Source organism: Gossypium raimondii, chromosome 13 (genome assembly GCF_025698545.1).
Source record: "Gossypium raimondii isolate GPD5lz chromosome 13, ASM2569854v1, whole genome shotgun sequence".
In the NCBI taxonomy this organism is placed as follows: Eukaryota; Viridiplantae; Streptophyta; class Magnoliopsida; order Malvales; family Malvaceae; genus Gossypium; species Gossypium raimondii.
In genome coordinates this window covers 19,574,027-19,590,173 of record NC_068577.1, presented here as the reverse complement: position 1 = coordinate 19,590,173, position 16,147 = coordinate 19,574,027, and the positions used below count along the sequence as shown (strand labels likewise).

Below are 16,147 nucleotides of genomic sequence, written 5' to 3'. Positions count from 1 at the left end.
GTTTGTATAACATAGAATTTAACTTACCATTTGATCAAATAATAGGTAAGTAACAAAGCATATTCCAACACAACTTGGCCAAAAGCCTAAGCACATATACACCAACCACATTAGTCATGTAAATTCATATATGAATCAATAATCATGGATGAGCTGAACAATTAATCAAGTTTTCATATACATGTAACATCCATATCATGTATCTATATATCATGCAAAACCATTTCCATGTATTTCATGTAAATACCTGTAATAGTTCGTATCGAACTCATATCGTCTCGTAACAAAACATTGCCCATTGAACCATTTAGAATATCATTGGATACCCGGGATAGCTCACACAAAGTGTGCTAAACTGTAATCTGTCAAATCCTGTACATGTATGCTCATACGAGCAGTGAATCTATATGCTCTCTTAAGTTGTAAATCGGTAAACTCATATGAGCTGTGGTGTGTCCACAACACATGCAGCACCTTAACCAAATCAGTAACCCTAATGACATGTCATTTATATCCTACGGATTCTTATAGTTCAAACGAGGCTCAAAAATCGTTGTACATTGTTGGATATACATTCGGCAATTATATATGACAAATCATAACATTTATATATTTTAATTAAATATACATAAATACAATTTAATTACACGAACTTACCTCGACGAGTATACGTAGATACGGAGGCGATTAATCTGAGATTTTCCCTTTGCCCCGATCTAACTCCGTACGAGGTCTATCTTGAACTATATAGATAAATTTAACTCAATTTAAAATATTTCTCATTCAATTTAGTCCAAAACATTTTTGGAAAAATTACCGTTTTGCCCCTATACTTTTAATTTCTTTACAATTTAGTCTCTAGGCTCGAAAACGAAATTCATGCAATTTTACCCCCACCCAAGCCTAGCCGATTTTTATACATGCTTATAGTAGTCTACATATTTCACAAATTCACAAATTTTACCATGAATTTATCACATTTTTCAATTTAACCCCTAATTGACAATTTCACCAAAAATCCCTTTACAAAAGTTGTTTATCTAACAACAACCATTCATTTTCAAACTTCAAAACTCATATATATTCATCAATGGTAAAACCCTAATAGTTTAAAAAAATTACAAATTAGTCCCTGGGCTAGCTAGATTAAGCTACAACGATCCCAGAAACATAAAAATAATCAAAAATGGGATAAAAATCATACAAATTTAGCAAAGATGAAGATGATCAAACCAAACTTCTTCCATAGTTAACCTTCCATTTTAGTTTTGGTTGAAACAAGTAAAAGATGATTACTTTTCATTTGTTTCATTTATTATTAACTTTATTTACTAATTACTTAACTAACCTTTAAAAACTTTAATATTTACACAATTGCCAAGCTATGTACATCCACTATCAAGTTAAATGGTCTAACTACCATATAAGGGCTTCCAATTTAAAGTTCTATAGCTATTTAATACCTTTAGCTATTAGAACTCAACTTTTGCACTTTATGCGATTTAGTCCTTTTTAACAAATTAAACAAGTAAACGGTAAAATTTCTTAACAAAATTTTTATATGGTACTTCTATCATGTTGTAGGAGATAATATAATAATAAAATAAATTTTTTGACTTCATATTTGTGGTCCCAAAACCACTGTTCAAATTTCACTAAAAACGGATTGTTACAACTCTCCCCCTAAAAGGATTTTCGTCCCCGAAAATATTACAAAAAAGAGGTTCGGGTATTGCTTTCTCATACCTTCCTCGAGTTCTCAGGTGGCTTATTCTATTTCGTTTCTTTGCCAAAGAACTTTTACTAAAGCTATGTTCTTATTTCTCAATTCTGTCACCTCTCATGCCAGAATTCTAATAGATTCTTCATTATACGACATATCAGGCTGAATCTCGACATCTGTTGGGAAGATAACATGTGAAGGGTTAGATCGGTACCATCGTAACATAGACATGTGAAAGACATTATGAATCTTTTCTAATTCTGACGATAAAGCTAATCGGTATGCAATAGGTCTGACTCTTTCAGTAATCTCATACGACCTGATAAATCGAGGACTCAGCTTCTTTTTGTGACCAAATCAAAGAACTTTCTTCGAGGGTAATACTTTCAAGAATAATCTGTCGCCAACTTGGAACTCTATATCTTTACGTTTAAGATCCACATATGATTTTTGATGATTTGAAGCTGCTTTCAAACTGTCTCAAATCATTTTTACTTTTTCTTCAGTATCACGAATCAAATCAACCCTGTGTATCTTTCTCTCACTGAGCTCAATCCAGTATAGCAGAGTTCTGCATTTACGGCTATACAGAGCCTCATACGGTGCCATCTTTGTGCTCGATTGAATACTGTTATTATACGCAAATTCAACCAATAGTAAATATTTCTCTCAGTTGCCTTCAAACTCTAATACGCAACAATGAAGCATATCTTCAAGAGTCTAAATCACACGTTTGGATTGGCCATCTGTCTGAGGGTGAAATACGGTGCTAAAATGCAACCACGTAACTAAAGCTTCTTGTAACCTTCTCCAAAATGGTGATGTAAACCATGGATCTTTATCTGAAATAATGGAGACTGGCACTTTGTGTAATCTGACAATCTTTGAAACGTATAACTCAGCTAAGATCGAACCATCATCAGATAATGTCAGTTGTGTATTCATCGCGCATAGAGCAAACAAGGACTTTCTACTCAAGGCATCAGTAACTACGTTTGCTTTTCTTGGATGATAATCAATGAGCAACTCGTAATCTTTTAACAATTCGAGCCATCTGTGCTATCTCAAGTTCAAATCTTTCTGCGGCATTATATATTTTAAACTCTTGTGATCGGTAAAAATATGACATTTTTCACCGAACAAATGGTGTCGCCAAATTTTCAACGCAAACACGATAGTTGCCAACTCTAGGTCATGTGTCCGATAGTTCTTTTCGTGCAACTTTAACTGCCTAGTAGCATAAGCTATTATTTTGCATTCGTGCATCAAAACACAGCCTAAACCATTTAAAGATGCATCGCTAAAAATCACAAATTCTTTACCCGATTCAGGCTGAACCAAAATTGGTGCTTCAGTCAATAGTTGTTTCAACTGATTAAAACTTTACTGACATTTTTTAGGCCATTCAAACTTTACATCTTTCTGTAATAGCCGCGTCATCGGTGTAGCTATCATTGAGAACCCTTTGACAAATCTTCAGTAATAACCAGCTAATCCCAAAAAACTTCTGACTTCTGATACAATTTTTGGTGGTTTCCAGTCAACAACTGCGAAAATTTTACTCAGATCAATTCTGATGCTTTCAGCCGATACTATATGTCCCAAAAAACTGACTTTTGGGAGCCAAAACTCGCATTTTCTAAATTTTGAAAATAGTTGTTTATCTTGTAGGGTTTGCAAAACAATTCTCAAGTGTTCAACATACTCAGACTTGTCTCGAGAATAGATTAGAATGTTGTCAATAAATACCACCATGAATTTGTCTAAATACGGTCTGAAGATTCTATTCATCAAATCCATAAATTCTGCAGGTGCATTTGTTAAACTGAACAACATCACAAGAAATTTGTAGTGTCTGTACCTAGTTCTAAATACAGTTTTCGGCACATTTGAATCTTTCACTCATAACTGATAATAACCAGAACAAAGATCAATCTTCAAGAATACTGTGGCACTTTTCAACTAATCGAACAGATTATTAATATGAGGCATTGGATATTTGTTCTTCATTGTAACTTTGTTTAGCTGATGGTAGTCTATACACAATCTCATCGATCTTTCCTTTTTCTTAACGAATAGAACTGGTGCACCCCAAGGTGAAAAACTGGGTCTAGCAAAACCCTTATCTGTCAACTCTTGGAACTGTGCTTTCAACTATTTCAATTTAGTAAGAGTCATTCTGTAAGGTGCTATCGATGTTGGTGATGCTCTCGGTACAAGTTCTATAGCAAACTCAACCTCTCCAATCGGCAGTAATCCAGGTAACTCTTTCGGAAACACATCGAGATACTTGCAAACCACTGGCACGAATTCAAGCTTCAATTCAGACACTTTAGTATCCAATACATAAGCAAGACAAGCATTGCAACCTTTTCTCATATAATTCTATGCTGACATAGCTAATAAAACAATATGCAACCCACTCGAATTATATGATTTAATGCGAAGTGACTCATCATTCTAACATTTTAATATGATAAGCTTTCGTCTACAGTTTACATAAGCATCATGCAGAGTTAGCCAATCCATACCCAGAATCATATCAAATTCATCAAACGGTAATAATAATCCTGTACATGTATGCTCATACGAGCTGTGAATCGGTATGCTCTCTCGAGCTATAAATCGGTATGCTCTCACGAGCTATAAATTGGTATGCTCTCACGAGCTATAAATTGGTATGCATTCACAAGCTATAAATTGGTAAGCTCATACGAGCTATTGTGTGTCCGCAACACATGCAAGACCTCAACCAAATTGATAACCCTAATGACAAGTCATTTGTATCCTACGGATTCCTATGCTTCAAGCGGGGCTCGAAAATCATCGGATGTCATTGGATATGCATTCGGTAATTATATATGACAAATCATAACATTTGTATATTTCAATTAAATACATATAAATACAATTTAATTACACGAACTTACCTTGACGAGTATATGTAGATACGGAGGCGATTAATCTAAGATTTTCCCTTTGCCCCGATCTCACTACGTATGAGGCTTGTCTTGATCTATACAGATAAATTTAACTCAAATTAAAATATTTCTCATTCAATTTAGTCCAACACATATTTTTGGTAAAATTACCATTTTGCCCCTATAATTTTATTTCTTTGCAATTTAGTCCTTAGGCTCTGAAAATGAAATTCATGCAATTTTACCGCTACCCAAGCCTAGCCAATTTTTATACATGCTTATAACAGCCCACATATTTTAAAATTTCACAAATTTTACCATGAATTTATCACATTTTTCAATTTAACCCTAATTGACAATTTCACCAAGAATCCCTTTACAAGAGTTGTTTATCTAACAACAACCATTCATTTTCCATCATCAAACATCAAAAATCATATATATTTATCAATGGTAAAACGCTAATAGTTTAAAAATTTTACAAATTAGTCCTCGGGCTAGCTAGATTAAGCTACAACGATCCCAGAAATGTAAAAATAATAAAAAACGAGACAAAAATCATACCAATTTAGCAAAGATGAAAATGACCGAACCAAGCTTCTTCCATGGCTAATCTTCCATTTTAGTTTCAGTTGAAACAAGTAAAAGATGATTACTTTTTCATTTGTTTCATTTATTATTAACTTTATTTACTAATTACTTAATTAACCTTTAAAAACATTAATATTTACACAATTGACAAGCCATGTACATCCACTATCAAGTTAAATGATCTAATTACCACATAAGGACTTCCACTTTAAAGTTCTATAGCTATTTAATACCTTTAGCTATTAGAACTCAACTTTTGCACTTTACTCGATTTAGTCGTTTTTATCAAATTAAGCATGTAAATGGTAAAATTTCTTAATGAAATTTTTATACGGTACTTCTATCATGATGTAGGAGATAAAATAATAACAAAATAAATTTTTTGACTTTTAATTTATGGTCCCGAAACCACTGTTTTGATTTCACTGAAAATAGGTTGTTACAGTATAGGTATATGCCAAATTGAGTGAGAAAAATGGCTTGTAAAATGGCCTATTTTCGTCCATATAGGTAGAGACACAGGCGTGCGTCTCAGTTGTGTGTGACACACAGTTAGGTGACATGGCCGTGTGTCACTTATAGCTTTCAAAAGGTTGCAAGTCATGTTGTTACATGGCCTAGCACACGACCTGGTACACGAGCATGTGAGGTTATCTCAAAGAGTACACGGCCTGACACATAGGTGTGTGGCTTGGTCGTGTGACCAAGCCAGAAAGTTATATGGGTACAGACACGGGCTGGGACACAGCCATGTGCCCTTATTTTGAATGCCCACATGGCCTGGTCACACGGCCGTGTGACCTCTGTAGTGTTGAAAATTTTTACTATTTTCTGCAAAATTCTTTGAGTTTCCGATTTACTCCCATCTTGTTTCTAACACGTATTTAGGGCCTCGAAGGCTCGTATAAGGGACCACATATATGTTTTGAACTAGATTTAATATGTTTATTAATATGATATGAAATGTTTGAAATTTTTGTCCGTTTGAATTGTAAACTTTGGTAATGCTCCGTAACCCTATTCCGGTGACGGATACAGATTAGGTGTGTTATAGAATAAGTGTATCTACGATAATCTGTTATGATAATCTGAAAATGTGGGAAGTGAGGGGTATTGAATCTTCTTCCAGAATTATTTTGAATCTGAATTAGTGTTATCTAGAGTTATGAAATTCTGTTATAAACTGATATGGAATTCATCAGAATGGTTCAGGTAGTTATTTATTAGTATGGATGTGTGTGATACTGAATTAGGGTATGTTTGAGTATGAATTGATGGTATTATATTTTACGTAAGTATTTTCCAAAAATATATGTACCCGCCCGTTATAAATGTCAGTGAACAACTGTTTGAGATAAGAGTATGAGTTAAGGCAAGGAGTATTGGAAGTGGTTTTTGAGGGTATGTATTGTTGAGAAATTACTATGGGACAAGAGATTTATGAAACGTTTGGAAGGATTTCTCAGTTGGATAGATAAGGGAGATAGAGTATGACAAAAGCAGAATAAATGAAGTTTAAGAGAATGGTGTTCTATGGTGGTATCTACCGAAATAAATGATGTTGACTAATTGGCATCCAAAAGTTCATACAAGAGTGCAAAGAATGCATCAAGGTAATGTCATAATGAGCTAACAAAGTACTCATATACTTACAAGATTTGTTATTTCCTTTTAAATATCTAAGAAGAGACTTCGCTTGAAGGTACGATGTCAGGAGTATGCCAAAGTGGTTGCGGAGTGGAATATTATGCATACAGTGGAGTTGTGGAGTAGTCTAGGAACACCCCCTTCGAGTCTGTAATAAATAAACTTCCATTTTATAAGGGTTGGATTCGAGTCTGTTGTAAACAAATATATTTTAAACACATCCCTTGTTTTCTTGTAATAAGTATTTAATTAAAATACCACAGTATATGTTTAAAGAAATAGGTAATTGTAAATTGTTTTTGTTAATTTTTGAGTTTTGTGCAGTAACACCTGAATATTGACCTGGTGAATCGGGTTGGGTTTGGGGTGTTATTGAATTGCTCAATCACCTCTTCCCTTGGGTTCGACCCCTTGGAATACTTTCTTGTTCCATCGAAACTATAAATATTACAACTAACACTATACGCTTGCAGTTAAAACTTGTTCTTTAAAATAATTTTATAAAACCATCTCAATATCAAAATTCGGGTCGATTTTGAAAATTTTAATTTTTCGTTGTACAGGAAAATCGTTTTCAAATAAGATGTATTCCAACATAAATAAATATAATTTTCTCATCCTATGTTAATTAGATAAATATAAATTGAAATAAACTTGTTTTAATTATATATTATCTATAACTAAATATTTTAAAAATCTATATTTAAAATAAATAGTTAATTAAATAAGTAAAAATTGAAAAGGTTAACGTATCCATTGAATTTAACTTATATAAATAAATTATTTATTTAATTACCTTTAAAAGAGAAAATGAAAACATAGATGCTCGTAATATTGTGGTTTTGTGGCTTGTTATATTATATATATTAGTTTCTTTCTCGTGTGATGCACATGTTAATTTTACGTATTAATTAAAATATAATTTATTTTAAATTTAATACTAAAAACTTAAAAATATTGATGCCACATATAAAAATTGAAAGTAGTAATATAGAATAACATATGTTAAAATGAACTAAATAAAATAATGAAATTGTTTAGAAGTTTTAAAATTAAAAGATCTAGTTATCTTAACTTTAAATTAAATAATATATATTATGACAATTTTTAAATTTAATGAAATAATTAAAATAAAATTTAAGCAAAATATAAATTATAATTATATTTTAAAAATCTAATGATATCAAACATAAATATTAAGATAAATAATATTTATTTATGTTAATTGAATAATATTTATATTTATGATAATATTATTTATCTTTATGATAATTTTATATATTTTGTTTTTACATAAAATTTACCTAAATTTTTAAAATTTATCTAATTCTAACCCTTTCAAAATTTACTCAAGATTTTAATTTTTATTTACCTAAAATTACTACATAATAATTATATATTTACCAATTAAGTAAGCTATCCGCATTAACTTTGTGTTTTATATATGTGTCTGATTTCACTATATATGTTGGCAAGTAATAGGTTAGAAAAGAAGCAAGCCATCTTAATATTTTCTTTTTTTTTTAAAAAGTAGCCTGAAAGAAGCATAACTTCAATGACCATGTAACCTTGTTTAAAGAAATTGAGCATAAATTATACCTTAATTAGGTTTGGATGGATTCAATCTAAACTATTATTTAAACATTTGATTAAATTGATGTGAAAAGTTAATTATATTAATAAAATTTTAAAATTATTAAATTAATAAAAAATTTCCATAACATTAAGTAAAAGTTACTTCAATAATTTTTATATATTTTTAATTTTATTATAGGAACTTTATTATTTTCGTTAAGTTATAATCAACATTAATAAAATAAAAGAATCAAGAGAAGCATCATAGTGTGCTACAGTTGTTATGCAAAATGCATTCACTCGATTAAACCCAGAAATTGAAAATGCAAAAAAGAAATCCAAAATTTCTAAATTTCATCATCTACAATTTCACTATCTTTTAACAAATGTTATCACTCAAGTAACCCACAAAGAATTCTCTCTCCTCTAAATCTGCATTTATTTTCATAATAGCCAGAAACTCTTATCTTCGATAGAAAAAAAAAAGAAAAAAAAAGAATGTTGATGAAAGCCCAACTCTAAGGGTGAATTTGGATGGGCGGTGCGTTTACCTGCGATTAGTATAAAAACAACGGTAGCGGTGAGATTAGATACTGTAGTGATACTGTAGCGTGAGACAAAAAGTAAACGCACCGCACCGCACCACACTCGATCGTCCATCCAAACCCACCCTAAAGGTCTAGCATGGTTAGATTTTTCATTGTTCAATTTAATATTTCTCAATCCCTAAAAAAATCATCATTCTTCTCATTTTTCTATACAAGTTCTCTAACAAATTTCCTTAGTGGTTTACAAACTTTTGGAACCGCCACCAAATCTATTATTATGTCGAAATCAAGCTCTCCTTCTCCACGGTTGATTCTCTCTGTTGCGTTGTCGTGTTTTCTTAAAACAAATAATGAATACTCCAATGATAATCTTATTTCCAAAATCGAACGATTCCTTCTTTCAAGGCTATTTCTGGTAAATCAACACCCGTAGGAAGAGAGGAAAAAGCTTCAAGTCGACATGAAAATTCTGTTGATCGAAGGTCAGACAGAGCAGCAGCTAAGGTTTTCATGGGAGGAGAATAGAGAAAAAAAGGAAAGAATTTTTTTAAAAAGGAAAAAGGTTTTTTTTTTTTGTATAAATGTATGTTTTTTTAAATTTAATTTTGATAAAAGAAACAAAGGGCAATTTGATTAGAAATACATGTCAACCTATTCAATAGTTAAAAAAGTGACACTTGTCCTATTCTGGTTGGCTTGCATGCCACATCAGCAAAAAGCTGACTCTATTAGAGTAAAGTATTGGTTGATAATCAAAATAAAACTTTAGGTATCACATTAAAACAAACCCTGAAATAGAGGAGCTATTCATGCCATTATCCTTATATAATTCTACTAGAACACTTTTTCTCCTTGGTTTACTGTCGGACTCTCCAAGACTACAAATAATTGGTTTTTGTCAATTTACCGGGGTGCCCTTGGCCGAAAAGAAATTGGCTTTAAAATTAATGGGCAATTATTTCTTTTCATTTTCGAGGAAATCAGGAATAATGGACAATTGAATAATAAATTAAGCGTTAAATTTTGCAATAAGCTCACGTAATTTGCATAAGTTACGGATTTAGCCTCTATACCTTAATATGGTCTATTTTAGTCAAAGTATTTTTTGAATTGGTCAAATTTAGTTTATGTACTTTTCATATTTTGAAATTTTAGTCCTGATTAAATGGTAGTAATTAAATTTATTTGGTTAAATTTTGCTATTAGTCTTATAATATGCCTAAAGTTGTAAATTTAGTTCATATTATCTAATTAGATCATTTCCTAGTCCCTATATCTTTTAAATTTCAAAATTTTTTCCTTAAAGCAAACGAAAGTCTTTAAATCAGAATTAACTTTTTATAAGTAATAGGTGGAAATAGTTAAGCTAACATGACTTTATTTATGAAATATTATTATCTTTGACACATATTGTTTGGTCAAGGCTGAAATTTTAAAATCTATAAAGTATAGGACTAAAAATAATAAAACTAAAGTATATAAACTAAATTCACAAATTATGTATAATACAGGGACTAATGTTAGAAATTAACCTAAATTAATAACCCTCTGAGTTCCAAGAAAACATTACTTACGAGTAATCCATGGACCAACAAAAAAATACTCTTAATAAGCCCAAAACATCAGATTTAATTTCCATTCTTGAATACATTAATGTATAGCCACTAGAATTTCAGGCCTTAGTTACATATGCGTAATTAATAAAGGTTTTTGGTACAACTCTAGAAGAAAGTTGTTACTATATATCCAGCTGTAATATCATTTTGGTTTAAATAAAAGCTTATCTAAGCTTGACAATGCCCTGCACTTGAAGGATAAATTATTTATATAAATAAATCCTGATAAAATATGAGTGGTTTCTTAAGTTTTCCTAGGGTAAATGTGGGCCCGCAATGGAGTTTTCATCACCACAGTGAACTCCTGCTTCTCCTCCAAGCTCACATCATCTCCATCCATGGCTTTCCATTGGAAGTTGAAGACCAAGTTTGCCACAAAATACTCTAGATGAAGTATGGCCAAGGCAAGTCCAGGGCAAATCCTCCTTCCAACCCCAAATGGCATCATCTTGATTTCCCTACTTCCCGTTATATCAAATACTACTTCCCCACTGTTATTATTGCTTAGGAATCTCTCAGGCTTAAATGCCATTGGATCCTCCCATACTTTAGTATCCCACCCCATTTCTGCTACAAGGAAATTAATGGTGGCATTCTTGGGCACCAAATACCCTCCCAGGACTGTATCTTCTCTCACTGTATGAGGCAAAAGAAAATGACCTGGTGGATGCCTTCTTAGCCCTTCCAAGATAACCGCCTTCAAATATGGCATCTTCTGCAAATCATCTTCCTTCACCTCTCTCTCTCCTTTTCCCACTACCCCTTTAATCTCCATGAACAGTTTCTCCTGAACATGCGGATATTTCACCATATTTGCCATAATCCACTGCAAAGCAGTGGAAGTAGTATCTGTTCCACCATTGAGAAACTCAGAACTCAAGCTAACAATTTCCTTTTCTGTAAGCTTCCGCTTTTCCTCCGGAAGTTGAAGATCAAGCAATGTATCCACATACGCCAAAATATGTCCGTCATCCAGTCCATTCTTGTTCAGTGACCTCTCGTCTTTTCCTTTCTTTCGTGCTCTTATCAAACGGACCAGCACTCTCTCTTGTTTCTCAAGGGCCTTATAGAACTCCTTCCAACGTTTCTGAAGCAATACCCTTGTCACCTTAGGCCACAAATTGAGTATGTTGAATCTTCCACCCAAGTCTAAAAGCAAACGCCGCTGCACAGTTTCGATCTCTTTAATCTCTTCTTGATTAAGCTTGTCACCGAAACACATCAGAACTAATAAGCAGAACATAGCATATTGAAAATTATCAAGCACACGAACCGGTTCCCCAGTTTTCGAGCTTGACATTAGAGAATCTAACAGAATCTGAAGAACCCATTTTCGAGCATGAGAGTATGATTTGATACGAGAAGGATGGAGGATTTCAGCAGTAAGGTTACGCCTCAAAAGTCTCCAAGTCGGACCATAGGAAGCTGAATTTATATTATGTTGATTGCAGCTTATAATCTTGCCGATAGTCGGAGCATCAGGGCGGTCAGCGAATAAAGCACCTTTTTGGATTAAGGCCTGGTAGGTAAGGGAACGGTCTGAGACGAAAATGGTGGGGCGAGAAAGAAGATTGAGAGTGACCATTGGACCAAGCTTTTTGTGGAGGTTCCGTAGGATTGGTTCAAGCTCGGAAAAGGTTCGCCTGAGCCATAGGATGTTGGTGATAATGGGAAAGTTGGCAGGGCCAGGAGGTAGAATCTGGGAAGGTGTTTTAGAGGTGAAAGAGAGGAGGTTGAAAAGAGCTCGAAGAAGAAGAGAAACAGTGATGGTGATGAAGATGATGAACCAGGTTTCCATGTTTGGTTTGGTCTTTGGAGGTGAGAGTTTGAGAGTGGGGAGACTGTGAGGAAAGTTCTGTGGGTGATAAAATAAGGGCGAGCACTAAGGGGCTTAAACTATTCAAGTTTGTTGGCAAAAGCGTGAACGCATGTACATAATACAAAAGGGTCACGAAATCTATAATCCTACGTTTTTCATTTGTAATTCTATTGTGTGTAGAACTCATCAAGGCCGGTGCCGGAAGAGGTTGGGGTCGGGCTAATTTATAAATTTATACTAGTTTCTCAGGTGTGGATCCAATCGACCCAATAAATGTATCTGAAATTTTATTTAAATTCGATTTAGATAAAAAAATTTAAATTCGATCTAACTTTTAGAACATTTTCATTTTAGTCACCAAGCGCTAAATTTCTAACAACATTTAACTATGTAAGCCTCATCATGCTTGCACTTTCGTTTTGGTCACCCAACTTGCAAGTGACTTTCATTTTGGTCACCCAAATCCTAGGTCACTTTCGTTTTAATCACCCAATAATATATTCTTATAAGTATTGGTCGGGGTAAAAAGAAATAAACGTTTAGAGTGAAAAAATGGTAGAAACTAAAATAATATACAAAATTTGTCAAATTGTACTTGTTTATCCCATTGTCGAAAATTCTAAATTTATTCTTTTATATTTAAATTTTAAATTTTAAATTTTAAAATATCAAAATAAATTATTGAAAAAAATTATCCCTTGATAATGTCAACCGATTTGTTACTATAATATTGACGTTTCTATAATAAAGAGAGTAAAAATAAGAAATAAGAGAACAAAAGAGAAGTACGTATTTTATTCATCAATAGGGATATCTACAACGCTTCTCCAAAATCTATGTTTATAAACATAAGAAGTACACATGATATAAAAATCTACTTTTAATAGAATTAGAGTGCAAAAGTACGTCAAACTTGTTATCCTAATGGACATCCACTTTATAATAATAAAATATTTGAAATACTCCTTCTTGGATGCCCGTCAATAGGTAATGTGCATCGTAAAAACCTTACTAAGATAAAAAAAAAAGTTTGTGGAAAAATTCTTAGTGAAGGAAAAAGAATACACATTTATAAAACGCATAACATACTGACTCATTAAAAACCTTACCAGGCTGACCCAGTGGGAAAAACCTTAGTTAAAGGGAAAAGAGTATAATGCGTATTTACTCTCCCTCATGACAACATCACATAATATCTCATACTTTACGTATTCAATCTTGAATATTAGCTTTTCAAATAATCACTTCAACAATTTTGATAAACGTTTCAATGTTGGCAACTCCTCTCACTCAACTGTTGAAGAAAAAAAATTATTGGAATGATGAGTGTCAGCAGAGTTTTGAAAAGTTGAAAGTAGTTTTGACTGAAGCTCTAGTTTTAGCGCAGCCAAAATCTAGTATAGAGTATACTATTTATATTGATGCATATTTGAATGGGATTGGCTGTGTTCTTATGCAAAAGGGTAAGGTTATAACTTATGCATCTCGCTAGCTTAAACCTTATGAGAAGAACTATCCAACCCACGATTTGGAACTGGCAGTACTAGTATTTGCGTTGAAGATTTGGAGACACTATTTGTATGGAGAAAATTATCATGTGTTCTCTAATTCCAAGAGTTTGAAGTATTTGATGACATAGAAAGATTTGAACCAACACCAAAGACAGTGGATGAAATTGTTAAAAGATTATGATTTGGCCATAGAGTATTACCCTGGAAAAACAAATGTTGTAGCTGATGCTTTGAGTAGAAAAACTGTAGCAATATTAACTTCTGTTCGAGCCAAAGTAAGTATGTTTAATGATGGATCATTACTAGCAGAGTTAATTGTTAGGCCAACTTTTCTTTTTTAGATTCTAGAAGAACAGATGAAAGATGCTCAATGTGATTTGTATAAGCAACGTATGGCGTCGGGTAGTGCAACAAACTTCAATTTGGGTAAAGATGGTGAACTACAATTCATGGGAAGAATGTATGTACTACCTGAGAATGATTTAAGAAAAAGAACTGCTAAGAGAGACTCATTAGGGACCCTTCTCACTCCATCCAGGAATTGTAAAGATGTATAGAGATTTAAAAAGTTCATATTGGTAGCTTGGAGTGAAAAGATAAATCACAGAATATGTTTCAACTTGTTTGACCTGCCAAAGAATTAAAGTAGAACATCAAGTTCCGTTGGGTAAGTTGTATCCTTTGGAGATACCAAAATGGAAATGTGATAGAATTACTATGGGTTTTGTGTTAGGACTACCCCTCAGTCTTTCAAAGAAGAACTCGGTATGGGTAATAGTGGATTGACTCACTAAATCAATTCATTTTCTACTAGTACACGCTACTTACTCACTGGAAAAGTTAGCCAATCTTTATATTTCTAAGATAGTGCGCCTGCTGGAATTCCATCTTCTATAGTTTTAGACAGAGATTCAAGGTTTACATCTAGATTTTGGAAGCAATTACAGGGATCATTGGGAACTAAGCTACAATTTAGTAGTGCATTCCACCCTCAGACAGATGGACAATCTAAAAGAGTCATTCAAGTGTTGGAAGATATATTAAGAAGCTGTGTGATTGATTTTGGGCTGAACTAGGAAAGGTATCTTCCTCTGGTTGAATTTGCGTATAACAAGAGTTATCATGCCAGTTTGAAAATGTCTCAATTTAAAGTTCTGTATGGTAGAAGATGTAGAACACCCACATGTTGGATAGAGCTTAGTGAAAGAAAATTAGTAGATCCTAAGTTAATACAAGAAATAGAAGAAAAAGTCTGTCATTTGTAGTCATTCGAAAGCTGCCTAAGATTGTCAGAAAGCCTATACTGATCTGAAGAGAAAAGAGATTTATTTTTAAGTTGGCGATAAAGTATTCTGAAGAGTCTCTCATTGGAAGAAAATTATAAGATTTGGTCAGAAAGAAAAGCTGAGTCCACAATTTGTAGGGCCATATGAATTTTTAAAGCAAGCTGGACCTGTGGCTTATAGGTTGGCTTTACCTCTAGAATTATCAAAGATTCACAATGTGTTTCATGTGTCTATACTAAAAAAATATTGATCAAATCCATATCATCTTGTGTAGTTTGAAGAGTTAGAGGTAGAACCAAATTTATCTTATGAAGAAGAGCCCATTTGTATTTTGACAAGAGACTTGAAAGAGCTAAGGAAGAAAAAAATCCCATTGGTGAAAGTATTATGGAGAAATCATAATACAGAAGAGACTAATTGGGAAAAAGAAAGTTTAATGAAAGAGTAGTATCCTCAACTGTTCATAGGTATGGATTTCGAGGATAGAATTTTCTAAGTGAGGGAGAATTGTAATAGCCCACCCAATGAAGTCTCTATATCTGGTTACTGTTTGGTGTATAGTTGGTAAAATAAAGATAGATATGTATAAGTAAAGTGTTTGTCTTGGTTAAGTATAGATTTGTGTGTATTGCGTCATTTGATGAACCCTTATGTTTTGGCAAGATATGTGGTTTGGCGAAATCTTCTGTTAAGTATCTGTCCAACTCAGATGCTTTGGGTAAACTCATAAAGCTCGTAGTTAATTAGATTTGTTTATTATTTTAGTATGATAATTTGGTTAGTTAAGTTGAGATTTAGCTAGTATTGAACTAGACTACTGTAGATGAAAATATGTAAATTATGTTAAGTGCACTTAATCACGAGAATTAAGAGTGTTAGTGGAATTATCTAATTTTTCCACTAATCTTTG

At 32.8% G+C, this 16,147-nt stretch overlaps 1 protein-coding gene across 1 annotated transcript; it reads right to left on the bottom strand.

Annotated features, from left to right (window-relative positions):
* Positions 1 to 10,614: 10,614 nt before the first annotated feature.
* On the bottom strand, positions 10,615 to 12,699 carry LOC105783933 (cytochrome P450 89A2). The gene has a single exon (XM_012609645.2). It carries the CDS (start codon positions 12,417 to 12,419, stop codon positions 10,866 to 10,868), a length of 1,554 nt encoding a protein of 517 aa, XP_012465099.1. The 5' UTR covers positions 12,420 to 12,699; the 3' UTR covers positions 10,615 to 10,865.
* Between the last annotated feature and the right edge of the window lie 3,448 nt (positions 12,700 to 16,147).

Coding starts and splice junctions, on each gene's coding strand:
- LOC105783933 (XM_012609645.2), bottom strand. CDS start 12,419: ATGGAAACCTGGTTCATCATCTTCATCACCATCACTGTTTCTCTTCTT.